General features: G+C 36.1%; 1 protein-coding gene across 2 annotated transcripts in view; it reads right to left on the bottom strand.

Annotated features, from left to right (window-relative positions):
• The window catches only part of LOC148939530 (long-chain fatty acid transport protein 4-like), a 192,937-nt gene that overhangs the window by 147,812 nt on the left and 19,422 nt on the right, over positions 1 to 25,703 (bottom strand). For both annotated transcript variants that reach the window (XM_089107194.1, XM_089107193.1), the window contains exons 2-3: positions 16,301 to 16,451; positions 9,316 to 9,553 (exon numbers count right to left, since the gene is read on the bottom strand). In XM_089107194.1, the coding sequence (XP_088963320.1) occupies positions 9,316 to 9,553; positions 16,301 to 16,451 (389 nt within the window). The remainder of the gene's footprint in view (positions 1 to 9,315; positions 9,554 to 16,300; positions 16,452 to 25,703) is intronic.

Raw genomic sequence — 25,703 nt, 5'->3', positions numbered from 1 at the left:
GAGCTTTTCCCCCTTGATTCTTCAAATCACTGGGCATAGACTTTATTTGCATGGTACTTACTTCCACACATTTTCTTCATTAAATTAAAAGAAATACAATGCCCGACAAAACAAACACACAAAATCCTAACTGTTTTATATTTCTTTGCGCCCTTGCTGCAAAAATGTTTGCAAAACCTTTTGGTAGCAAGGATCTGTACCTCTACAAAAAACTTATTTATAGAAAATTTATTCATTTGTCTTTGAAGAACCAGCTAACAAGCATGGCTAGTTCAGATAGTGGAGCATCAGAAGCCAAATCCAAAGAGTTTCGGAAACTTATGAGAGTCGAAAATGACTATTTCGAAAAATCGAAATAAAAACATCAACGCCATCTAGCATTTGACGATGCTGTCCATTTATAATCCAACCTAAACTATTATATACCTATCGTTTGGTACTTTTAACTTTTAAATGTAGGTGAGGATATATATATATATATATATATATATATATATATATATATATATATATATATATATATATATATATATATATATATATATATATATATAAAAAAATAAATATATATATATATATATATATATATATATATATATATATATATATATATATATATATATATATATATATATATATATATATATATATATATATATATATATATATATATATATATATATACATATATATATATATATATATATATATATATATATATATATATATATATATATATATATATATATATATATATATATATATAAATAAGAATAAAAAAAAAAAAAAATTTCACAATTATACCTACCAGCTTAAAGTTAACTTGCCTACTCAACTTACCAAGATATTTTCAAGTTAATTGAGGCTTAATTTATGCAGACTGGAATCTGACGATAAATAAAAGTTCAAATAGGGATAAATGTGGTCATGGAAAGGCAGTGTGGTCTCCAAAATTATCTAAGACTGGAATCTGTCTTAAATTAGCTGTTGGAAACAAATTATTATTAGCAGAGAAATTTTTAGCTTAAATTCATTAGAATTGCAGATTAATTATACCAATTATCTAACTTTTGTGTCGCGTCAGTAGTTTTGACTCCTATCTCCCGATGTTAAATCGGTGAAGATCCAACTCTTTACGAGATCCTATTCAGGTTCGAGCTATTAGTCATTTTCTCATCAGCAAAGAGTAAATTATCGAGAATAAATTACTTTAGGGATAAAAAATGCATCCGCGGCGAAAAAACTGATGCTAGCCTATTTTAAGTGTCTAAACACAAAAGATTTCGGTTAAATCGGTTAAAACTCGGATAAATTTCGGTTAAAAGATTTCGGTTAAATAGGCGGAAGGGGAATCTTTTCTCTTCGTAAGTGAACATTTCCGAGGCTATAATTTTTGTTAGTCGAGCCTGTTTTGCCCAATGGCTAGGATATCGATTTCAAACATTCAGGGACAATTAAAACTGAGAAGGAAGGGGGGAAGGGGGACATCACATTTTGTATTGGGTGGGAGGGGGAAAGCAATTTTTTCTGATCTTCAAAAGAGCGTAACTATGGCTTCCTCTCTTTGTCATACCTGTCATTCAATGGGTCGCTTCTAGTCTTACAAAAGACGTGTTATTAGATAAAAGGCTTCAACTTTTTTATGAGGAGGAGGTCAAAATTACAGCCATAAGGGATATAGTCATTGTGTTTCTTCTTTAAGTGAGGCTAGTTAAACAAACAAGAAAACAACCAACTTTTCTTTCTTCCAACTCATTACTGGCAAAACAAATATTTAAACTACCCTTTCTACCTTCAAAAAAAACAACAGTTCTTTGTTTTTAAATGTTGCCCTTTGATTCTAAATAGTACGATTCTCCTGAGACATAAACAAATACACAAAAACAAAACGAGATAAAAAGCTCTTTTTTCGCAATTTTTCCTCATTGCATAATACCTTTAGAAAAAAAAGAATTTTCTTTTGAAAAAAAGAATTCCAGTTAATAAAAATATAGTCTCTGCGGAAGAATTCACCCATCCTTTGCCAAATCCTATTAGAGGAAACTGACCCACGATCGGCACGGCGCACGTTCAAACAAAGTAAATGATCTCAGCTTTAAAAGAAATGGACAATTATGATGGATTGCGAGAGCTCCGCCAGATGGAAGCGTGCGTTTTAAAATGGCTGCCCCTTAATTAACACTTTCACTGAAAAATATCAGACTGGATCGCGTTTGTTGGTGAGTAAATCCTGATTTTTGTTCAAGTTTTCTCTGAAGCTCTACGCCTAACTACAAATACTTGCTAGAGCGTAGAATCGGGTTGTATTCTCCTATTATCTGCCTGTCTTTTCGCATCTTCTGAGACGAGTCATCTTCACCGGTCTGCTGTTAGCATTTTTCATCCTACAAGATAGCGAATTCCAACGGTCGGCCACAATATCCGGGGCAGGTATGCCGAACCAAAGCGTCCGAACGCAGGCCATGCTTATAAAAGCTGAGTATGTAGCATATATTAAGGTTGCAGGTACGCTCAAAGCCTAAGACTTGATTAGTTCTTGCGTTATTTAACCATGTCAGGCCTCTTAGGTGAACTAAAAGTCTATTTCTTACAGGTAAATTTCATTAACATCAAAAAGCTTAGAAGTAAAATAAAGGAGCAAAAAAGGAGGCTGGGATCCAGAAGTTAGGAAAACTGCAGTTTTTGTTTTGTTTTACGCAACGAAAAGTCAATCAGATCCTTTCCAAGTGATCTTCTGCAATCTGTCCCTAGAGGAACACTGCAAGACTACTCGAAAAAATGTTGAGCAGCTGAATATTCCTTCACAAAGTTTGACTCCTTCTTTAACAGTGTACATTTAGACTCCTCCTTTAACATAGACACCGATATTGAAGCAGCACATGTTCCATCTCCGAGTGAGAAGCAAAGGTAAGCAGATGATTCGTTCGAAGAGATCGTCGTTACGAACCCCTTCACAAAATTTGCACTACAAAGTATAAACAGGAAAAAGAACTTGAAGAAGTCAGAATCACCCATATGCAAGAACGAATGACTACCAAGATAAACGCTGCATCTGGCAAGAAAGCCCTAGTCCTGGAGAGGAAACAATAAAGAAAAGCAAAAAGGCTTAAAGCAAAAAGTTGGTTCCTCGCAACAAGAATCGCAGTTGGAGTAGCGATTCTGACTTAGGTAAGGCTGCATACAACGAATCTTCAAACGCCAGTGTGGACATTGAAGACGAACCGTCTGCCAGCATCTGCCAATTTAATATTGAGAACGTCAAAGTTGGTGATGACATTCTGGTTGAGCTGAAGAACAAGGAAGTGATTCCTGTTCACTATATTGCTATTATCGAAGACATAGCAACTGAAGAACTTGAGGTCCAGTTTCTAAAGAAGACTCTTGGTGCTAACTGACGAAACAGCTAGTGTTTTAAAGACGAAATTTGACATGAAACTGGCACCACCGACAATTGCAGATGGAAACAAGCGGCTTAATTTTGGTGTTGATCTGTCAATTTATAATCTGGAATGAATATTCTTTCAGGATTTTTTTAACCTTACTGAAGCTGATTCTGTAGCTATTTATACTGAACGTACTCTTTTATTCTTCAGTAGCCAAAAAACAAGTTATACCGTTTTCAGAGGCACTTTTCTCTTTACTTTGTTTGGGGGGCAAACGTAGGCCAGAAACGGCCGAACCAGTACTGGGGTGGCCCAGTTTCGGCCCCTTTGGCCACTTGGAAAGAAGAGCTGCCAGATAGAACAGTATTGGAGCATTCTTAATTGTCTTTTTCTGGGATAACACCCAATGAGCTACCTTTACTTTGGAATACTAAGTAACTTCCTATCTGTTGACCTGGAGAATTAAAAAAGTCAAAACCTGCAGACTATTGGATGGTTTTCCCCTAACGGTACTTTTTGAATTTTCGATGAAAAATAAAAAAATAGTGATTTTTTTCATTTTTGGGGAAGGAGAAATAAATAAAGATAAAGAATTACGTCAATAGGTTTTCGGAAGTCCATTTTCATTCCGTCCTCGCCATTCCATTTTCTGCTAAACGTGAATACTAGGATTTCTAATTCTAATATATTTGTACAAAGTTGTGGCAATGGAACATCAGAGATTTTTTTTCACCCCTTGGGGACACTTGGTCACATATCAGAAAGTATAGCTAATAGGAAAGTTCTGATTACACCACTGGATTTACTGCAGCAAGATTCGGGTGATCCATTTATAATAACCCGAAATCGAACTTCTTGGGATAAAAATAGATTCCAAATTTGGAATGAATGAAGTTACTGACTCAACTCAGTGCCAAATAATTACAAAATACCCCCAATGACAGCTTAGCTCCTATTTGCTTAAAAACCAGGTCAAGAATCGAAAACACTGCCGAAAAGGACTTTTCTCAATGAAAATAGCTCAAGAAGACATTTGTCGAAACCAAGGGGGGTTAGGGAAGGTTATAGGACACCCCTCTTCCCCCAAATTAACGCCACTGCCCATCCTAGATTCGGAAAGATAATTGTTGTGTCTTAATTTTAATAAAATTGAAAATATCCCTTTCCCCCTCACAATTCATGAATCAGTGCCCCCGTGTACCAGGCTACACGCGTATAGACCGGGCTGAACAACACCAGAATCAAGACTACAAAGGATATAATACCAGGTCGTGTTATTCCAATTCAGCATCAGCGCTGTTTTGTTGTTGGATCATTATATTGTGCCAAAAATATATGTGCAAATTATTCAAATTTACATCTAGCGGCTCTTTATAGAGCTTTAAAACTAAATTTAAATTCCAGATTCTAAACCTCTATTTTATTACGTAAAAAAAATTACGTAAAGATTTTAAATTCCAACTAAAACTTTGATCCTTCGCTTAGGCGAACGGATCAATCAGCAGTAGCATAAAGTCTATTAAGACTATACTGCCACTGAAGATTCTAATACCAATTAGGGGTATTATAAGTCGGTCTTTACGCCGAAAAAAACTATCGTAAATTTTCAAATTAATGTTACATGGTCCATTTTGAAAATCCACATTGAAATTTAAACTTCAATATGGGTAATAACTTATAGCTTCTTAAATTATTTTTGAAACGTCAAATTAGTCTTTCATGGCTTTAAACTTGAATACTAAATTATAAGCCCTTGTTTGGGCAACTAGGTCAACCAACTCAATACCAAGACCATTAAGAGCATACAGCCAAAAGGGAGGCCAATGCACGAAAATCTAGGGGGGGGGGGGGTATTTTTTGTTCAAAGCCTCGGGGGCAATTTTTTTTTCCAATGAAATTACCAAAAAAGGTATTTTTCCACAAAAATATAAAAAATGCTCTTCAAAATCCAGGGGGTGGGGTGTGTTGAAGGGTAAAAAATTTAGAGGGAAAGTCCCCCTGCCCTGCCACAATTGATGCCCCCTGACAGCCAATAAACATGATATTACCAATTAGTGGTGCTACTAATTCGACCTTGACGCCGACAAAACCTATTTTCCCAAAAACTCACCAAAATCTTCAAATTAATGTTATATTGTTCATTTTGAATATGCAAAATTAGATTTCAAATTCATTATTGGTAATGATTTTTTTTTTTTTTTTTTACACATCAAATAAATGTTCCATGGTTCCTCTAGATCTTTTCAAACTCAATTTAAATTATAATCCCTTGTTTGGGCGACTAGGTCGATCAACAGTAATATCAGGAAAATCAAGATAATACAGCCAATTACGACGATAATGCTAATCAGCGTTTAGGTCTTATCGCCCAAAAAACCGTCGCAAATTTTTCAAATTAACATTACATGGTTCATTCTTGAAATTAATATTGAGGTTTCAACTTCAATTTGGGTATGACTTTAGCTATATAAATCCTTTGACACATCAAGTTAATGAATCATAGTTAATCTTTAAGATTTAAAACTTAATTTAAATATCTAAATTCTAAATCTCTATTTTAATTACATACGAAAACCAAATTTTAATTTCCAATTTAAATTCTAAACCCTAGCTTAGGCGACCAGATCAATCAACAGTATTTAAAAAAACTGTTATGACTTTAACGTCAATAAGTTGTATTTCGATTTAATGTTAGTATTCCTTTGCTGTCAGATGAATAAACTATCTTTTTGGCCAAAAAAGAAAAGTATGAATGAACTTTCAAATTAATGATTTAAAGCACTTCAGAACTGAGAAAACTGTCCCCCTGAATTCTACTCCAGTAAAGCCAATTAGAAGCACTTCAAAACTCAGAAAACTATCCCCCAAATCCCATTCTTAATATTTTTTTTTTTTTTTTTTTTTTTTTTTTTTTTTTTTTTTTTACAATCTAAAATCTTACTCTGAAGGAGGTTGACAGACTGACTTCATTTTGAAGTTTTTAAACTCAATTTAGATTCTAAACCCTTGTTTTGGCAACCAGGTCAGTCAATAAGGATGTGAAGACTATTGAGCCTATACTAACATGACTATACAGATTTCTGGGATCAACATCGGTCTCAAAGGCGTGCTCCCTTGGCTAGATGTCTGCACGGAAGGGCGTACCGATGATTTTGTTCGGGTGGTGTGGAGGCTACAAAAAAAATGTAAAACACATCAAAAACTTGTTTATATGCATTTTGTTGTTTTTACGTGTCGGACAACAATATCGGAGGGGGGGGGGGCCAAACCCTGAACAACAACCCCGGAAAAAAAAATACGACCATGCCTGCGCGACAATGATTATTAGACTAATATTTTAGAAATTTATCTAGAGGGTGTTTGAATATACAAAATAAACTTAATTCTGCTAAAATCAAATCATACGCGAAAACAAGGCCGTATTCAGGGGGGGTCCCCGGTTTGAACCCCACCCCCCCGAAATTTTTGACCGAGTCGAAAATAAGTCGAAAATTAGTAAAACCTAGGTAAAAATCAGTAAAATTAGTCGAAAACTGAGTCAAAAATTAGTAAACCCCCCCCTCGAAAAAAAAAAATCCTGGATCCGCCCTTGCGCGAAAATAAAAAAAATTGTCAGTTTATTGCCTAGATAAAAACGGCACAATATACTTCCCATAGTGGGGGAGAGTTATTTTCTATTCAAATTGTCTTTCCATAGTCGTTAGGAAATCTTAAGTTGCTGGCAAGGAAATCTTGTTTTCGCGAACAAATTACGCGAAACCAAAAATAAATGAAGCACTACGGAACGAGCCTTAACTTTTTCTTCATATTTGTTGATCCACGCTTTTGGCTGCATTATAAAACGATTCAAAATTAATAACGAGTACGCTGACGCCGCGTTCCATAACGTTACTTGACATTACGTGGCGATTTCGTATCTGACTACACTGGGTGGCGTTTTGCTCTCCCTCAAAAACAGAGAATTTTGTACCCCTCGCACAGAAAATTTGCAAAAGTGACTTTTTTGGCTGTGTCAAAATTTGTATTACACTTCGCTACATTTTGTGTGCAACTAATTTATCTATCTATTAACAAGTTACCGGTTATTCTTATTTCTTGTGTAATTCTGCGGACATTGTTAGGTTATGATGTTTAAAATTACATGCTTTTAAATTTTATGCTGAAAATCAAGGCAACAATGATTAAAACAAGTTTCACTTTGAATACTTAAAACAAGATATTTTATTCCAAGTATCAGTCATCAGAGGTTCAGTTACCAAATAACTGAAGCACTCGCGTCTCCCTCTAGCGTAAACACCTGTTTTGACTGATATTTGGTTTCGAGAAATTAAGAAAATCCGTAAAGATTACATTGCACATGGGGGGTAGGAGTTCACTATATATGATCCTATATTTTGATACAATTATAAATTGCTTTTGTGGGGAGAGGGTGACAGTGTTTTCCCCATCCCAACAAAAAAATTAGATGCATACATAAAGTGGAAAGGATCAGAGTGATTGTCTTCAGCGTTATTTGAAGAGCTCCCCTAGAAAGACTAAAAAATGGTCAAAGATGCTCTTCTACCATTTTGACCCCCCCCCCCCCCAAAAAAAAAAGAATGGAAGCACGCATACCTATTCATAAAGATCAATCGCTTTCCTAGAAGGTGAAAATAAATACATAGTTCAGAAAAGAAAACTAAAATAAAAACACGACAAATAAAGGTAATTGTAGAGATAAAGAAAAAAAATATAAGTATGAAGACAAAAAAAAAATAAAGTAAGCATGGAGATAAAGGAAAAAAAGAAAACTAGAAATAAGTAACCTATGAAGGTAGATAAAAACAAGAAAAGTAAAATTAAAAATACAGATAAAGAGAAAAAACTAAAAGTAATTATTATACCGGTAGGTTACAATGTCACCAGTATTGGTGTGGTAAAGTACGGGTGTCACCACTTATTGGTGCAAAAATGGTGCTAAACCACTTACTGTAGGGAAAAGCCCCTGGCAGCGCCAAATTTTATGGGATGCCCGCGTGTACCACACCGGTTCTGTAAATAACGGGTTTGGTAGCACCCAATTTAGAGTATACCCTGCCCCAGGGTATGATAACGTGATCGAGCGATCAAGTGGCCAAATTTTCAGGCCAAGGCTACCCGCCCTGGGTTACCGCTAATATTTCTAAATATCTACTTGGAGGTAACGAATCCCCCTGTCAATATAATAATGACGGTATCTCGTAACTCTGTTCCTACCCTATCTGGGTTCCTGGAAAAATAATCTCACACGGCTGTAGAAAATAGCTTACTTGTAAACTTCCAAAAGGTCACAAGAAACACATCTATAAACTCTCATTACAGACTCCCTATACGGGGTCTCAAAGTAGACTACTGAAAAATAATATTCATTCTGTACACAAACTTTGCATAGGGGTGGCCCTTCGCTTGGCCCTGGCCAATCCTTTAAATCCCTATTCAAAATCCATTCTACTTTTTCTTAACTTTACCTTTCAATGACTCAGACCAGGAAGTCAAAAATAGAATTTAGTTCACAGCTTGCTTATTGCGAAAGAATCTATCTTAGCAACCAGAATTCAACTTAGGATTAAAAATTATCTTATAGGCAAATATAATTACAGAAAGAAAAATGGGTCATTTATCTGAAAAGAAAAGAAACAGGGTTGGAACCCCAATAGTAATGATGGAGATAAAGAAAAAAGACAAATAAGAGTAAGTATGGAGACAACGAAAAAAGGAAACAAAAAGTAAGTATGGAGATGAAGGAAAAAAAAAAGAAGAAAACTAGAAGTAAGTAGCCTATGGAGATACAGAAAAACAAGAAATCTAAAATTGAGTATGGAGAAGAAAACCAAAATTAAGTATGAAAACCATTAAAAGTAAGTATGGAGATAAAGAAAAAAGGGAAACTAAAAATAAGTACGGAAATACTTACAGTCAACAAGTGAGAGTTCCACAATAATTGCTTTGCTATTTGCGCAGCTAATGGAATGTATAAGCGGTATATCCTTCAGATTATAATTAATCAATGCTGTGACTAGACCAGCTTTTGCTAAACCAAGCCAAAGACAGACGTATTCCGGTCGATTCTCCATAAAAAGGGCAACGGTCGTTCCAGGTTCCAGCCCCTGACTTGAAAAGAAGTTGGCGACTCGGTTTGAGTATTCATCCACCTAATAAAGAGGATAAATATAAAGATACTATAAATAATCATAGGCAGCGCAATCGCGCTGCCTAAATAAAGGACGATATTGGCACAATGTACGAGTATTATTTTTTTTCATACAAGGGCACTTCGTATCGAAGGAGTTGTCGTAGAAACTTCGAAAAGGACTCATTCGATTGAAAATTGGAGGGGCTTGTGCCCTTTTTCATAGTCGAAAGTGATTGGAAGGCAACTAATACCCCTTACACGCCCACCATTTCCCCAAACACATCCAGTAAAAATTTTGAGATAGCCATTTTGTTCAGTGTAGTTGATTTTCAGATAGAAATATGTTTTTGAGGAGGACACTCCCCACAACCCTCAGGGCAAAGGTTTTAAGTTATGCCCTGGGGGCATATAAGAACGATGTTGGCACAATGTATTAATTATTATTTTTTCCCTTTAGACCAGGGCACTTTGTATCAAAGAAGTTGTCGTAGAAACTTCGAAAAGAGCTCATTTAATTGGAAATTGGAGTGGCTTGTGCCCTTTTTAATAGTCGAAAGTGATTAAAAGGCAACTAACACCACTTCCACGCCCACCATTTCCCGAAACACATCGATCAAAATTTTGAGATAGCCATTTTGTTCAGCGTAGTTGATTTCCAGATAGAAATTATGTGTTTGAGGAGTACACTCCCCCACAGCCCTCAAGGCAAGGGTTGCAAGTTATGCCCTGGGGGCATTTAAGGTTTTTATAGAAAGTGCTGTCGTAGAAACTTCAAAAAAGGCTCATTCGATTGGAAATTCAAAGGGCTGGTGCCTATTTTAATAGTCAAAAGTGATTGGAGGGCAACTAGTACCCCTCTCACGCCCACCTTTTCCCCAAACACATTCAATCAAAATTTTGAGATAACCATTTTTTTCAAAGTAGTTGAAAGTTCTGGAAATTAGCTCTTTGAGGATGACAACCCCCCACAGCCCTCAGGGCAAGGGTTGTAAGTTATGCCCTGGGGGCATATAAAATTTTTATAGAACGCGTTGTTGTAGAAAATTCAAAATGGCTCATTCGATTAGAAATTGAAATGGCTAGTGCCCTTTTTAATAGTCGAAAGTGATTGGAAGGCAACTAACACCCCTTCCGCGCCCACCATTTCCCAAAAAACATTCAATCAAAATTTTGAGACAGCCATTTTATTCCACACAGTTTAAAGCTCAGGAAATTATACCTTTGAGCAGGACATTCCCCGCACAGTTTTCAGAGCAAGGGTTATAAGTCATGCCCTGGGAGCATATAAGGTTTTTATTCAAATCTTTGTCGTAGAAACTTGAAAAATGGCTCATTCGATTAGAAATTCAAAGAGTTGGTACCCTTTTTAATACTCGAAAGTGATTTGAGGGCAACTAGCCCCCCCCCCCCAAACACACACAATCAAAATTTTTAGATAGCCATTTTATTCGACGTAGTTGAAAGTTTTGGAAATTAGGTGTTTAAGGATGACAACCTCCCCCCCACAGCCCTAAGGGCAAGGGTTGTAACCTATGCCCCTGGGGCATATAAGGTTTTTATAGAAAGCGATGTTGTAGAAAACTTCAAAAAGGGCTCATTCAATTTGAAATTGAAAGGGCTAGTGTCCTTTTTAATAGTCGAAAGTGATTGAAGGACAGCTAACCCCCCTCCCCATTTTCAGTAAAGTGCAAATTATGTTCTGGTCTTGGGAAGGCATTGGGGTTTTGAGCCCAACTTATGGTAATTTCTGCTCGTTTTGAGTTTGATTGTAATTTCTATTCATTTTGTGTTTCGTTTATTTATCGATGCTGATTTGCGGTAGTTTCACGCTTGGTAGATTATTTGATTTTATTTTTGCTCATTTTTTGTTTAACGGAGTTCTTTTCTTTTCTTTGAAAAACTTAATTTGTGGGAAAAGCTTTTTTAATTAATATGATAAATAAAACAAACATTAAAAATATACATACATAAATTATTATAAATAAAATATATAAAAGATAAAAAAAAACATTTAATTTCATTTGGTTTATTTTTGAGGCGTAATTTCTTAAGCCAATCCTACCATTCATTCAACGTGCTTTATCAAACTACTACATTACTACTAAAAACTCACTGCAGCAATCCCACAGCAGCACCACAATCCTCCTCCGACTCAATTTATTCAGAGATTAGCTCTTTACTCCCTCCCAAAAATTTCCTATTTCTTTGAGTAGTTCCTTATGGAAATTTGTTCTTCGGAAATTGTTTACTCTTTTCTTCTTATTTTACTTAATTTTTTTTTGTTATTTTTGCATCCTGTGTAGTCCGTTACAGGCTATAGCCTCTGGACGTTGTTGTAATGTGAGCATTTTTTATATGAATAAACCTAATTATTATTCCGTATGACATCTTGCCTATAGGCGCGTCAAATGAGGGGGGATAGCAGAGGAGGAATTGCCGCCCTCTATTTTTCTGCCCCCCCATAGATTTAAAAAATATATTACTTTTTTGTATTTTCATTGAAAAACACCTTTTCATTTTAATCAAGCAGAATCGACAAGCAACAAAGTTGCCCCCCCCCCAAGATTTTGTAAAATACATGTGTTTACCTCCCCAGGAGTTTCGTTGGGGGGGGGGGGTCAGTTGCCTCCCAGTAATTTAGAAAAAAATATTATACGGCCCATGCCCCTTGTCTATCCGAATATGAACCCCTCTTGCTCCCCCAATAAAATGCTGGAGATTCACCCCTGCCCCTCCTCCCTACGTTTTCGTGAATTGACATCCCTACTTCCCTTCCCGTTCGGGGACAGTCTGCTTTTCGTGGCACCACATGGATGGATTAGAAATAAATTATTAATGTTATCAGACTATTCAGAACATACGTTAAGGTAAGACAAAGTTCAACTTTTTCTTCATGAAATTAAATGACAATATACAACTGATTAACTGTCGTGAAACCAGGGTGTAGCATAAATCTGTCCAAAAAAGCATAATCTTCTTCGTTCGGTCTGGCAACACTGTGATGGACCTTAAAGCTCCATCTTTGGTATCTGTCATCCTGGCAATATGCGCAAAATGTGGCCTAGTCATCTTAACCTTTCTTTCATTATAGCCCTAAAAAGCGAGATCGAACCTCATTTTTTAAACTAATAGTTTGCTATACGGTTAGTCAGACGAGCATCGAAGAAGAACACGAAGTTTCACTATAACACTTCTAGTTTTGATGAATTAGATGTGTAATATTAGAAATCAAAAACCACGTTCAGTCTGTTTGAAATTAGTTACTGGGTAAAAAATACCAGAATAAATTAAAAGACAAAACAGTAAGGGATAAACCCCACCTTTTTACCCCTAGTTGCTAATTCAAATTTCAAACCAATCAAAGGAATTTGAGGCAGTAAAAGGAGTGCAAAACTCTGATTGGCCCTTTTGTGTGAAATCCTAAGCTAGTAAAAAGAATGAGAAGTTTTCGAGTCGCATTCATTTTTGAAAATTTATCTATGATTTGATCCATTTCATCGCCTTTCTGGAAGCTGTCCATTCCTCCCAAAACAAATTCTAGTATACGCGCCGGGTCCACGGATAATCAATTTGTTTGTATTTTCTACGCCGTTACTTCCTCCTTAATCCTTATTTTGCCACTAATTTTCCTTATGACACAATTAGTTTTGAGAAATAACATATGTAATACTAGATATCAACCTAAAAAACATCTCGTTCAATCTGTTCAAAATTATTTACTAGATAAACAACACCAAAATAGATTGAAAAGATAAAACAGTATTGTTTACAATACTCTCAAACTTGAAGACAAAATTAAGATAAATCAAGACTTTGAACTTTGACCGTTACGGAATCAACGGGGCGTGACATATATGGAAATCATTTTAAAATTTAATACTTATACTGAGAAGGTTGAATAAACCGGGTTTTTAGTGTCTGACTGCCAATTAAATTTTGTTTTTAAAATATTTGTATTTTTATGGGAAAAGGGCTATATTGACGCTGTACAGGGAATCAAAATATAAAAAAAAATGGAAGGAGATACCGAGGGATTGCTCTTTCTCAGAAATCATATAAACCAAGTGGCGGGTTCCAAACGTTTTTGGGACTGTGCCAAGTGTGGCGGAACTGTACGGTATACATGGCGTTCCGAGAAGTGCACCATGTTGCTGGAAGTCATCCCCCTCAGAGGAACAATAGTATAAAAATTGATATTGATATTGATAAAAATTGATATTGGCAAAGTCCATTCAAAAGAATTTAAAATAGCGGTGTGCCTATAGTGGGTGACTATTTTATTTATAAAACTCATAAAATAAACATTAATCACAACGCACGCTCAGGGAAGGCACAATGCGCCTGAAAAAAGACGGTTGCAACCCTTTGACTCCCAACCAATTAAGAACAAAAAGTGCTCTCTCTCATCAATCTTTAAAAAAAAGAAGAAAAAAAATTGAAATAAATCCCCTCCCCGAAAAATGAACACACTATAATTCTTCATTTAAAAAATACTTCTTCAATCTCCTTTTAAACAAGCCACTGTGTTCAGCATCTCTAATGCTAGTTGGTAAACATAGTCAGCTTTAATATAATCATGGAAATGGAAAGAAAGAGAGCAATTAAGACCATAAGAACTTATCAAGGGGGGGGGGGGTAGTAAAACTATTTTACAATTTGGATAAGAAGTGCCCCAAAATTTAGAGAAAATCAGGATATTTTTTTTGGGGGGGGGGGAGGGAGGGGGCACCAGGCCCCACCTCATATCGACATTCCTGGAAGAAAGAAAGACGGGGGATTAAGGGGGTAAAAATAAGTTAAAAATTCAATTACCACAGGCCGCGGGGTCGTCAATTTACCCAAATGTAGAAGGGAAGGGGAGATGAAAATGTACTTTTTGGAATCTATGGAGAGGAATTTAATTTCTTTAATTTTCCCAATAAAATACCAAAAGAGGTATTTTTAAAAGAAAACACCAGAAAAAAGGTATTTTCGAAATAACTAACTATGCTGTTTATGATTTTTCGTTGAAAATAGCATAAAAAAGGTATTTTTCCAGAATCTAAAAGGGAAAGTAATTGCCCCTACCGCTCAATTGGTGTTCCTGTGGTACTGCTTCAGTTCTAAGGCAAATAAGAAAAACAGAACAAGGTATTAGCACTATACCGTTTTATTCAAAATGCTACCCAAAATGGAAGGATTCTTATCATTAATTTTATTCGGAAGTTAATACAAGCCACTACAGTATTTTCGACCTTATGGAATATTTTATTTATTCGACGGTGAAGCTGCCCTGTCGCCGTCTCCCGAGGGCAAGCAGCCACCGAACCTTGGCTCCGAAGCACTAGCATCCATTGCTAAAAGCTAAAGGACCAGGTTACGTTTAACCACCAGTGAGTCCGAACGCACGGTACCGTTGTGAACTCCAGCACAGATTCTACCTTCAGAGGCTTTAAGACTGGACTAGTTAAAAGATTTGAAGGTTACAGCATTTTTTTTGTGTGTGTGTGTGTAAATTTCAAACTAATACCCATGTGAACTGCATCATGTTTATCAACGGTTTAATATAGAAGATTGTACATTGTCTATAAAAGGATGTAGACTAATTTTTACCTTAGAATATGTCGCCGGCTTCACAGTGGCGGATCGAGGATTTTTTTAGGGGGGGGGCGCAAAATAGGTTGATCCGATAAACTTGTGTTAGGAACAAGTTTAATCAGCGCAAACTTGCGTTGATTACGTAAATTTCACTACTTTAGACTATGTTAGGGGGGCGCACGCCCCCCACGCCTCTCGCCTGGATCCACCACTGCGGCTTCACCTCTGATTTCTGCAGTCATATGAGCCCTATTACAAGTTTAAACAACAATTCTTCCTTTGTATCAAATCTTATTTGCAAATCATTTACTGTATATACCTAGTACTATTGCGAATTGCGTTCTTTGAAACTTTGGGCTCGTCAATCACACAAAAAAATCCCTCTATGGCCCTGACTTCAAAAAGCCTCTACTGAAAGGGGCGAGAGCCGTATCCAAGGACAGAATAACTAGGTTTGACCCCCCCCCCCCACCCCGCAGAAAGTATACAAATTAAGAAATTTTTGTTGCGTTTTGTAAAGTTTTTTTGTACCCCCGCCCCTCGAACAAAAATCCTTGATATGGCCTTGATAAGGGCTATTTGCATAATTTCGGGCCCCTTCCCTAGAACTAGACCCGGAAGCATACCATGTCATCCCCAAAAGTGCATTTTAAGCCTTTTGCTTATCTGCTTAAAAGACTATCTTGAATTTTTCATTCAATGCTAGTCAAGGATGCGCATGTGACCAGGAACACACGGGGCATCAAGAGGTTTCTATCGGTTTTGTCCCTTAATAGATAAGCAGGAACTCACAATTTCTGATCAATCATTTCTTCCTAAACTTCCTACAATCATCAGTTTTATACGATAACCCCTTGGTAAAAAAAAAACATGAAAAATAATAGAAAAACAGAATTTCATTTAAACTAAGTAAGTAAAGAAAAAAAAAATATGGCGATAGCCCCATGAGCATAGTGTAAGCATCCCTTAGACTTCTGAGGTTCTGGATTTAATAACTCCTTTACCGTCCGCATCCAAGTCCAGGCAGCGAGACCCATAGTTGTTTGTTTCTTCTTTTTTTTTTTTTTTAATGAAGAAACTTGTCAAACAAAACGTAAAAGCATTATTTAGTTATATAAATAACCAAAATTAGCCCACAAGTAGTGCTAAGCTTCTACAGGGTGAATTCCTAGACATTAGAAATGATTACCTCAGCGAATGTCCACTCCCTGTCTTCATAAATGAAACAAACTTTGTCTGGATGTCGTCGGACATTTTCTTCAAATATCATTGGAACATTCAGGTTGTTCTTTTGACAATATTTCATGCGTCGCAAAACTTTCAAGTATCTCCATAGAGCTCTAATGAAAGTAAAGAAGTAAACATTGATTTCTACATATGATAGACCTTATGCAAAAGAGACACAGATTAAGAAAAGCAAAAATTAAGGGGCAGAAGTATGAAAACCTAGTATGATAAACACAAACACATCGTCACCAATGCAGATACGACTCATGTCAAACATGCATTCACGGAGGGAGACATTCAGATCCGAGACATCCCCCCTTCCAATCTCAAACGCAAAAAACTCGTACAGTTAAATATATTCAAATTCCATACAATATTTGGCTATGTCTTTATACTCTAGCCTAGACGATGTTATAAATTTTAGGAAACCTGTTTGTTTATATATATAAATATACCAAAAGTGCAAAACAAACTAACTAAGCCCCGCTAGCTTAGTCCGTAGAGTGCGATCGATAAGGCACTTAACCACAGGTTGGCGGCTTTGTACCAGACGTTTGTACCAGAGGTTGTACCAGACGGCGGCTCTGTTCGGTAATCAAAAGATAAAAACATCTTGAAAACAAGCCTGAGATTGTTGGATAAAAGGCGCCACAAAGAAGAAAAGTTGAAGCGTTTACTGCTTTACGATGACCGAAAAATAGTAGTTCATACCCTTCTCTCAAATTTTTAAAGTCCCCTTCACCCCCCCCCCCCAAAGTGACACTTTTCTTGAATTTTTCAAGCTGATTCCCCGCGCCGTGAAACCGCCGTAATACTTGCAAAACTATGTAATCGAATATAATCGTTGCTTTTTGGCAAAAAAGATCATACTCTTGCAAGCATCGAAAAAATAAGTAACTGATCTGATATTCGCTAACAGGGAAAACTATTCTACTAACCACTCTACAGCAGTGGGATAAGCTCTTATGGGGCCGATCCCCTCTCCCATAACAGACTCCACGACCAGCAAAGGAGAGGGGAAATACATAGGTTATTTAACACTATCTCATGAGCTAGTGTTTCAATAGTATGTGTATTTTACAGAAAAGGGGATCCACGGCCTGTAAAGGGGGAGAAGCGGGGATACAAATACTATTTAAACGATATTCAGTGAATAATTGTTTTCAATAGTGTGTGTATATTATAGACAAGAAAAAGAGGGGAGAGAGAGAGAGAGAGCAAAATTTGTGATTTTTTTTTCTTTAGCAAAAAGCTTAAGGACATTTAATGCCATAAATGTCATTTTGCGAGCTTCGACGTTGGACGGCCGTCTCACAGACAAATGGTCCGTTAGCAGACTCACCCAGGGGACTATTTATCATTAAAAGCTATTGAGAATTTGTGGCTTGAATATGACATTTTATTGAAAAGACAGAGAAATTGTATCAGCAAGGTTATATACAATCAAAGCAGAACTGCTCCACTGGGAACTCTCAAAGATGAGAAATTGATCAAATGACATTTCGTTTGAGCTGATTTTTGGTATTTTCACAGCAAACAAGATAGAAAATTGTTAGAGACTACCCTTTCCTGAACTTCAATAAAAAATCTGCTCCGTTTAATCGAAAAAAAAATTTCACACTTTCTAATGATATAAATTTCATTAAAACTGAATATCTTTATCTGCGGCACAAAACAGGAGACGTTAAATGGCTTTTCTAAGATTTCCGGGAAAGTAACTGTTAGCTTTTAGTTATCCGTCGTTTATTTGGATCTCTTATCCAAGCCCTAAAAGTTATGGCAAGACCGCCCAATCAATTGTAAACAGTTTGGCCACACAAACTAAAACTCTATATAATGGGCGAGATATGGTGATTCTTTATGGTACCGGATGGCCTTAAAACTTAGAATTGAACCACTAATTGATCCTTAGCAGTTCGATAATATGCCAAAGAGGTCTACAACACATTACTTGATCCAACTACGTGATTTCATGTTCAAATATAAGGCTAAACCAGGTAGATCGCTTAAGCTTGTAATAATAGATTTTTTTTTTTAAAGTTGTTGATCTGATACAACATGATATTCTAATTAAAAAAAATACTCGTGGAATTTTCTGTAACTACTAATTTGATTGGTGCTATTCAGTTTTTTTTATCAAATCGATTTTAAATGATAAAGCATAAGAATGATCATCTGCCCGTTTTTTGTGGAGTTCCTCAAGGGACTATTTCTGGCCTTATTTTTTAAGTCACGATTAGCAATATCACTACTGATTTGGAAAGTAGATGAAAGTGTGTTTATAAGTCAAGCCTAGTACAAATATATGATAAAGGTGACCCCAGAATAGCTGCAACAATCATTGAAAAAGTGAGAGAAGAGTCAGCATCTTCACTGATGACTGTGAATGAGAATAACAGTAATACTTTACTGTTTTGTCTTTAGGAATTTTAACCCCAAATTTAATCCTCCTCCGCTTGAGCAACTAATTGTAAATAAAACTAAACTACCAGGAACAACCCTCACTTCTGATATAAGTGGGGGGTGGGGGCGCTCGCCGCAGGGTTGTTGAAGACAAGCACCACTAACTTAATGTTAAAATAATGGCAAAATTTCGGGTTCAATCGTCCCATCTCTTAATAAATTACTATATCTTTAATAGGCCGCTTTTAGAGTATGCTGCCCTGATATTGCACTTTTTGGCCTGGTATGGCAGTTATTTTTCTTCGGGGGGGGGGGGAGCTACAAAAACTTAAAAAAACAAAAATTAGTTTATACTCTTTTTTTACATCTTTACGAGTCGGAGAAAAATTTCGGGAGGGGGGGGGGGTACCCACTCAGTAGCCCCCCGGATACGGACTTGGTGCTCTTGTTATTACTTCCCGTGGCCTGGAAATTTCATATTCTGGTCAGTTAATCAAGTTTTATTTAGTTTCGCTGGAGCAAAGAAGGCTGAATCTGAGAATGGATTTTGAAAAAAAATGCCGAAATATCCATAAACACCATGGTATCATGCCATTAGATTTTATTCCTAAGAAACCTCCAGGGGTTGTTGCGCGGCCAGTCCCAAAGCTGGCAAAAATAGATGCAAAAAAATACGCGGTAGAAAAGAACGTTTGTCCCAAGTTTCGTGCACGTTTACAAGGCTACTGTTTATTAAATTGTGAATCTATCGTTTTCACTTGAACTTTTTGTTATAGGCTATTGACTGATTGCCTTTATTGATGCAGACCGTAATTTGGCAATGTCCTTTTTTTAGAATCAAATAAATTTTTTTTTAGTAGTTTTTTAGAATCAAATAAATTTTTTTTTTAGTAGTTTTTTAGAATCAAATAATTAAGTAGATTAGTTCTGATACAATGTACATAAACATTCTCGTCTACTATTCTGGATTTTTAAAAAGATTGTGTATCAATTAATTTTAGTGACGTCAAATTTTAATGAATTTAAATTATTTAAAATTATTTGTATAATTTTTCATAATAAATTAAATTATATTTAGTGAATTTTAGGAAATTTAAAACATGCTATTAAATTAACTTTTTGGATTACATCTTTCCAAAACACAGAGAAGCTAATAAATCATATTAGTGAAAATTAAGTTGGACTATTTAATCATGTGAAAATATCACAGGCGAATATTTGACAACCTTGAGAAAGCTCAACTTCTTGAAAAACTAAAGAAGTTGAAAAGCAACTTTCAATAATGAACAAAATACTCAAAATTCAATAATAATATAATTCAATAATGAAAACATGCAATAACAAAAACTCTAACTAATAAAACTAGGAATCTAGACATAAAACAAATTATGACTTTAATTTTAGTAAAACATGGTTTAGGATCTTTTACCCTCTACATAGGTAAAACTGTCCCGATTGTTTCTTTACTGAAGTAGTACTTAATAGATGGCACTAATCAGGACTGTATCCAGGATTTTTGTTCGGGGGGGGGGGTATAATTTTTTTAAGCATCAAAAATTTATCGTTATGCACTTTTATTACGTTTTTACGATAATGACTGTGAAAATTTTCACAGAAAATATTTGCAAAACAATCTTCAATATACTCTATTTAAACCTCTCTTTGATATCTGTAACGTTTGGTTTGAGGAATAAAGTACTATCTACTAATATTTTCTTTGTTTTCAAAGTAGTTAATTTGAGCTAAATTTAAATTTGGATAAATTTAAATAATTTAAAACTATTTATAAAATCGATCCATTTAGTTTAAAATGATTAATAAATTCTAGCGATATTTTACGGGTTTTAAAAGCATTTTTTGAAAATTAATTTTTTGATTGTAACTGTAAAACAAAACAACACACACACACACACACAGAAGGTAATAAATCATTTTAGTGACAATTAGTTGAGCTATTTAATCGTGCGAAAATACCACAGGCGAAAATTTGACAACCTTGAGAAAGTTTAACTTCTTGAAAATTTAGTATTCCGATGTTTGTTGGTTTTTCTTCTCATCATAAAATATAAATCTGTCATCCGAAAGTTGCTACAACAAACATAACGATAATACAAACAAACATAACGATTATAAGAAATAACGTAATGGTGCACAATACACATAGGTGCACATAAATCCAATCGTGGGGGGGAGGAGATAAGATGCTCTTTTCGGGGGAAGGGAGTTAAAAACAAACGAAAGTACATCTATAGGTGATCGTAATTATTTTATTTCGTCACGATGGGAAAAGTTGCCCGGGTAAATATTGATGAAAGAACGGAATTTTCGCCTATACCACTCTGCACCAGTATGATAATACATTAGTAACATGCGTGTTCCTTTTTTCGCGTGATACACGTGCATTTCTGCATATTATTAAAAAATATTAGCAACTTTTGAAATCTTTAACTGGGTTGCTTGTAACTGACGTATTAATTGTAATAGTTAATAAAACTAATTGTAACTGAAGACACAAGAAAAAAATAAGAAGACGGAACTTCCAAATCCACCCTAAAAACAAAAGCTATGTTTTACTTTTCCCATAGGTAACATAAAAAAAATCCGAAAGGACTGCGTACTTTCGAAAACCATGTACACAAGGCGTGCACGCCACACACGGCGTGTGCCATAAGTAATATAAAGTGAGCCATGCATGGCACGAATTCGATGTGTGGCGGAGCAAATAACACTCCAACATTTAGTCAGATGGCTGATGGGAAAACCCTTCAAAAATATCGTATCAAATTATGACCAGTTTTTTGGGTTATCCAGTACGATTAATCCTTTGGGAAACTGTTCATAGAATATACGAATGGCCAAAAGCTTTCAAAGAGATGAATGAGCCACATTGAAAATTGTATCTCTGATTCAAAACCTACCCAATTGGCTCTAAAACCAATTGTACGATGTACGACAACGAGTACGAGGAGGCAACCTACCAGCGATAATTTCTCCGTACAAAGTCAGCAGGTTTGTAAATTTTCATAAAAGAGTATACGTCACACTGTTTTCTTTTTTATGCTTATCGCCCGGCAGCCACTGCTAGGCTCTGCTGCGGTGCTGCTACTGAACCCATACCAAAGAGTATGCCTAACTTATAAGAGTGGAAAATTGCACTAGTGTCGAAAAACACCAGCACCATCTAACGCTTGGTGTTTCTTTACATTTTTTAATATAATTATAAACCATTAGTGTAGTAATAAGTGTATGATCTCTGTTTGTAAAAAAGCGGAATTTGAAAATTCTAAGAAACGCCAAATGCTAGATGGTGTTGGTGATTTTTTTACATTAGCACCAGTTTCCACTCTATTAGCTACCCATATCCTGTGACCTATGCTTTAGAAAAAAGAATATGACTTCTCAATTGGTGAAACTGCTGCGATACGAACAATTCCAACGGGAGGTTCAAAAGATACATCTCAATCAATTTTGACAGCCATTGTTCGAATTTACACTTTGACTCATTATGCCCGTCATCAAAGGCAGCTGAGAAGCGATGCGCTACCCAATCGACTAAATTCTTATTCTAGAAGATCACGGCCCCTTGCTCTTAAGTCTTTAAACAAAGAAGAAAATCTAGAAAGCCGGATTATATACTTTTAACTCGACTCCCCCACTCAATCATATTTTTGTCCAGAAGTTTCCAATAGGTCAATTTTCAGTAAATTTGTCATAAAATATCTGTATTTCCTTTGACAAATAATACCACATTACAGCTCGCTTATGGTCAAACCCAACGGTTTTTGGAACAGGTATCAGATTATTGTCATTATCACAGAAAGAATAAAAAAGTGAGACGGAATTCATAATTTCATGGTAAGTTCACTGAGCTAGAAACTTTACGGTCTTTGAACATTTCCTGTGATATGGAAGAAGGTTGTCCTCTATGCCAGAGGTGCAAATCAGGCACCCTGTGGCGTAGCTAGGAGCCAATGGGAAAGCCTTTTTCTAAGGAGGTACCAAACTGAGTTTTTCATTACTTAAACTGTGGTAGTGATGGTGGCGGGAGACGCAAAAACCGACATTGTCCCCGAACGCTGAAAATCCAAGCTACGCCTCTATAGGCACTTGCATGGAAGGAAATGACCAGTAGCTGTCAACCCCTTCACCTACAAGTCGTCTTTTATACAATTCGGTACTGGTGAATTATATGGTCACTTCTATATACTGCTAAAGAAGTCAAACGGGAGAGACAGATACCCAACCCGGTACTAAAACAGTTGTTAGAGTGGAATTGAGTGAAACGGGTGATCTAATATGAATGTTAAAATTACAACTTGGGATTTGCCAAAGACAGAAAGATGCAGTTGAATTTTTACAGGATAAGGGCTTTGTCTTTTGCCCAAGACAAAAGAGTGTGAAAATGGACACACAATGACTTTAAACTTGTATGAGAAGCTTATTGGACAATATTGGAGGTGTTGTAAATTGCATTTAATATACGGTTTGCTTTAACCCCCATCCCCCCTAATGTGCAAATATATAGCCCAAATTTGTCTATAAACTATTATATATTCATCCTATTTTATTATATTTCATTAGCATTAACCAAACTTGACTTCTTTAGCAGTATATAGAAGTGACCATATAATGCACCAGTACCTACAATTAATTTAGTTCTTTTTTCAAATTATCCCTCCCCCCCCAACGGTAAATGGAATTCATGCGTGTGCAAGAGATGCACATTTCCAAACTGAGAAAATTTTAAAAGATCTTCCGGTTCCCTTTTCCCTTGGGGGCTGTTTTGGGAAAAACATTTTACACCCACCTCCTTAGTGGCATTATGCACCTGGTGTATAGCGATCCATTTCTTTTTACTTTTCAGGGCGAAAGGACAGAGGTTTACGGAGAAAATACCTTTAGGTATTCTTCAATGTATGAACCCAAGGCCATATCCAGGGGGTGACCAGGTTTGACCCCCCCCCCTCTTCAAAAAAAACTGTCCGACTCGTAAAAACGTAACAAAAATACATGGAATTTTTTATATGCATTTTTTTATTCTTTTGTTGAAAAAACCCTCCCGAAAAAATACCCCACCCCCCGAACAAAATCCTGGATACGCCCTGTTTGAACTAGAACGCTATTTTTACAAAAACATATATTTCGTTCTTAATTAGTTGTTTTCAGATATTTCAGACTTGGAAACAAGCATCATTCAATTCCATAAAAATAAAACAGTTAATTAGGAAATTTAGAACTAAAACTCTATTCCGCGATTTCCTTAAATAAATAAAAAAAATCATTCCTAGACCATAATGCGAGAAGATACTTGAGCAAAATTCTATTGTTAAAAAAGAGGGGAAAAGGCATAATGGCCATAAGGCCCGTAATGCAAAGAGGGGTCTACGCGTTTTCCCCCATAACATCCCCACCGCAGAAAATCCCCCAGATATTTCCCCCTATATTCCCCCTGAATAATTTAGGATATTCATTAGAAGGGAACTGAAGTTCTACTCACCTGTTTAAGTCATAGGAAATGCTATAGCGTTGCCCATAGTAAAGAGCCATGAGGGTACAATGACTTTTTTTTCCCAGGGGCACTTCATATGGAAAGGATGGTCGTATAAACTTTGGATGGGGCCCATTCGATTGCAAATTAAAAGTTCTGTGCTCTTCTTAAAAGCCAAAAGTGATTGGAGGGTTACAAGCCACCAACTAAACAGTTTTTCCCCAAACACATCCGATCAAAATTTTGAGATAGCCATTTTGTTCAAAATAGTTCAAAGGTCAAATAACTATGCCTCCGAGTTTGAAAAACCCCTTCCGACCCCCGGGGCAAGGGCTGTCAGCTATGCGAGTTGCACATTGTTAAGATAAAAGGTCTTTGTGGGAAGCGTGGTCGTAAAAATTTTGGAGAGGAGTTATTCAATTGGAAATCAAAAGTTCCAATGCCCTTTTTAAGATTCAAAAGTAATCGGAGGGCAAATAAACCCCTCCCATGCCCTTTTTCGCTGTTGTAGGGAGGGGTCAGATGCCTCAGAAGGTGCATTTTAATGCCAAAACATCCCAACTCTCATTGAGCTTCAGGTAAATACAGAATTAGTTCTAAGGAAGCACAGTTTATATAATTAGGCAGTAGGTTTACTGCAGATGATCTCTGGCTCTTCCTTCTCTGTGCGAACAAAAAGCTCCTCCCGCTTATTTCTGCATTTATGGGTTAGTGTGCATGCGTCAATCAATGAGAAATGGTTACAAAGTACACTATTCGTAATTGCGAAAGCAGAAAAAAACTTGGTGAGCCGGCCAAGTGGTTTGCAAGTGTCCCATCTCACAGGTATGACTTAATTTATGTAAAAATTATGAATTAATTTATTTTTTATATACAGTGGACTCAACTGTTTGGCCTATGTAGGATTTTATAAAAAAGGGGGCGGGGGTTGATGAAAATTGTGAAAATAAGGAATTTTTTTCTTCTTCTAATAACTGGTGCAATAGGTGTGATGGTTTCAGGGGCGGACCCAGAATTTTTTAGGGGGGGGGGCGCAAAATAGGTTGATCCGATAACTTACGTTAGGAGCAAGTTTAATTAATGCAAACTTGCGTTAATTAGGTAAATTACACAACTTTTGACTACTTTAGGGGGCACCCCTTGCCCCCCCCCTCTGGATCCGCCACTGGATGGTTTATCATTTTTTTTTTTCACGTCATGATATTTACTTTCTACGATATTTATTTTCTAGATAAGACTAGTTTCGTTTTCAATCAATCTTTTCGTATGAAATGGACAGACCTTTCCTGAACTTTAAACAATAAACACTTCTGTTTGAAAATCTTTGCAATTTGTGAATTTAAATAGCGATAAGGGTTCCTGATTCAGACCAATTTTAGGACTTGGGTTCTAATTATTGGTTGCTGTGGTAAAAGTTGCCACAATAGCCCTATCCAAGAAAATACCAAACGTCTGTTAAGAAGTGTTTTTCGTA

The sequence above is a fragment of the Artemia sp. Qi Xiang Cuo genome, chromosome 21, assembly GCF_049724085.1.
Source record: "Artemia sp. Qi Xiang Cuo chromosome 21, ASM4972408v1, whole genome shotgun sequence".
NCBI lineage: Eukaryota > Metazoa > Arthropoda > Branchiopoda > Anostraca > Artemiidae > Artemia > Artemia sp. Qi Xiang Cuo.
The sequence above is the reverse complement of the archived record's forward strand: the minus strand, read 5'-3'. Positions and strand labels throughout refer to the sequence as shown.